This window comes from Sinocyclocheilus rhinocerous, unplaced genomic scaffold (genome assembly GCF_001515625.1).
Source record: "Sinocyclocheilus rhinocerous isolate Xijiao unplaced genomic scaffold, SAMN03320098_v1.1 scaffold119, whole genome shotgun sequence".
Lineage (NCBI taxonomy): Eukaryota > Metazoa > Chordata > Actinopteri > Cypriniformes > Cyprinidae > Sinocyclocheilus > Sinocyclocheilus rhinocerous.
In genome coordinates, this window is record NW_015654491.1 from 933,144 (window position 1) to 936,064 (window position 2,921).

The window sequence follows — 2,921 nt, forward strand, 5'->3', positions numbered from 1 at the left end:
ACCTGCCATCCTCCATGATTCCTATTCTTTCTGACAGCAAATCACTTGAACGCATCAAACTCATAATTGTGACTTATAAATGGGAAGTAGGAATTTTTTCGATAGCATATAAAGGCACCATAACATCTCCTTTTGTGTTCCACTGAAGAAATAAAGTAATGAGGCTGAGTTACTGAATACTGATAATAGATTTTTCATTTTAAGGTAAACTATATGTTTAAGAATTTAGATTGGTGATGTGAAGTGATGTGAATGTGAAGAGCTTTTCAGACAAATCTAGAACAGTTGTGCAGTGACTTCAGTGAGCTCCATGTGTGTTAGTGTGTGCATTCAGAGCATCTATAGATTATCCATAGAACACTCAGATCGATGTGAGACCGTTCTGCAAGCCTGCTACCCAAGACACACACAAATAAAACACTACAGTCTGCTGAGACGGACTGATTGCATTCTTATTATAAGCCATTGCAGGTCTTGATCAATGGCCACCCCCAAAGGAACATCTAAAATTGGATGCACTGCAAATCACAGCATCATTCCACCCACACACTTCTCTTTTATCTCTTTCCTATTATTTCCAACTACAGAAAAAGTCAAATAACAAAAAGATCACCTTTTTATTTTTAATCAAAGGTGTCAACCCAACTCTCTCTTGATGTAAAGGTCTACATTCTCAGAGGTACCCATGATATTGCTCTATAAGAGTCACTTTTTGGGATTAAGTAAAACCCTTGTCTTTAAATCACCTTTAAAACTTTTATACTTTATGTCCTCATTACTTCCAAAATAACTGTTATAGCCTCTGTAGTGTCATAGCTGCTGAAATGCATGCTGAGTGTCCCAGGGGTGTGCACGTCTAATTTAGATGCACCTCTTTGTTATTTTCAGACTCCCAAGATGCTTTGCTGTCTGGCGCTATCCTGAGGTGGCCAATGTCGTCGGCTGTCTTTGACATGACGTGGTGGCAGGCGCTCTTAAACTCCAGCCTCAGCCTCAATCAAAGCAACAGTAGTTTGTTCCTGCTTGATGTCCCCTGCTGGCAATCAAGCACCATGACACTTACAATAGTGCTATGCTATTGCCTAGTGCTTATTTTGGGCTTGCTTGGTAACATCCTCCTCATTTGCATTATTATGCACCAGCGGGACCCTCCTAACGTCACTAGCATCCTCATTGCCAACCTTTCAGTTTCTGATATCCTGGTGAGTGTGTTCTGTCTTCCCTTCACAGTGGTTTACACGCTCATGGACCACTGGATCTTCGGTGCGCTGCTATGCCGCCTAATGCCATTTGTGCAGTGTGTGTCGGTGACGGTTTCTGTTTTATCTCTGGTTTTGATCGCACTTGAAAGGCACCAGCTCATCCTGCATCCATCTGGCTGGAAGCCGAGCGTCCCCCAAGCGTACATAGCTGTCTTGATTGTGTGGCTGCTGGCCTGCATAACATCATTACCTTTCCTGGCATTTCACTTGCTCAGCAGTGAGCCATACAGTCTGCTTCCTGCGCCACTCAGCCAGCTGCATGCCTGTCTGGAAGTCTGGCCCTCTCAGCAACACAAACTAGCCTACACCACCAGCCTGTTACTATTCCAGTACTGCTGCCCACTGTTCCTCATGCTACTTTGCTATCTTCGCATCTTCCTGCGGCTGCGACGCAGACAGCGCATGCTGGAGCACCAGTGCAGCCACAACCGAGAAGACGAACACCGGCGTGTGATGCACAGCAAACGCATAAATGTCATGCTTGCCACTTTGGTGGTAGCATTTGCCATGTGCTGGCTGCCATTAAATGCCTTTAATGTGGTGGCGGACTGGCACCAGGAGGCACTGCCCGTGTGTTACCACAATCTGCTGTTTTCACTCTGCCATCTGCTGGCCATGAGCTCCACCTGTGTCAACCCCATCATCTATGGCTTCCTCAACAGCAACTTCCGCAAGGATGTGGCCTCCGTGGTGCTACACTGCCATTTTCAGCCACTAGAGGACAGCTACGAACACTTTCCAATGTCCACAATTAACACTGATGTATCACGGACATCTTTTAGACTCAGAAACAATTCTGTGTAATTGGGCTAATCGCCCAAATCTTAGATCAACACTGATTGTTCCACTTCAGTGCCAAAACTTTCACACTGATGCCAGCCCTAGACTTAGCTCTTGTAACCCATATGGCCAAAAAAAATTCTGGCTAAAATGTATTTTTAAATATATGGTAAATATATGTTGTAAACATCAAATTATAAATATGTTTTGTCCAAACCTTCAAATACCAAAATATATTACAAAATAGGGCTGGGTAAAAAATATAGATATCTCGATATTAATCGATTCTCATTTTTTCGGAACGATATCGATTCTTAAAGGAATCTTTACAAGGTCTTGATTTTGTTTTGGGGGTGTACTAGAACAGGCTCTCATACTAGGTTGTTCGAAAAACACATTATTTTTCACATATTTTACATTATTACAACACCTCCCTCCCCAGTCTGGCATGAACAGCTCAAATAGTTCCTGTATTAAATGAAGGTCCGCCTTCTGAAATACGAAATCTGCTGTGATTGGTTAGCTGGGCCAGAGTGTGTTGTGATTGGCACCACTCTGCGCCTGGTCGGGAAATGTCATTTTATGGAACGATATTGATTCTTAAATCCCAAGAATCGATTAGTTTAGCCTGTTTTCAGTTAATGGACGGAACACTGAAGGGCACTTCCCATCCAATATATCGCAATTAGCATTGTGCTTTGGTACTTTTAATATGAAACAAACTCTCAGATTTCAAATTCTGTCCATTGTATTGCAGTATTCAAACAATAAATGCTGTTTTGGCGCTGTTTAATGTGGAGTGATAGATCGCGCAGTAGCGCCTCAGTTCAACAGATGCAGCAGCGCGAGGTGCACGTGCACTGATCATCCACATTAATA

At 43.1% G+C, this 2,921-nt stretch overlaps 1 protein-coding gene across 1 annotated transcript; it reads left to right on the forward strand.

The window, feature by feature from the left end:
- The first annotated feature begins 932 nt into the window (after positions 1 to 932).
- On the forward strand, positions 933 to 2,066 carry LOC107717072 (neuropeptide Y receptor type 1-like). The gene has a single exon (XM_016523716.1). The coding sequence runs from the start codon at positions 933 to 935 to the stop codon at positions 2,064 to 2,066; it is 1,134 nt and encodes a 377-aa protein (XP_016379202.1).
- The last annotated feature ends 855 nt before the right edge of the window (positions 2,067 to 2,921 follow it).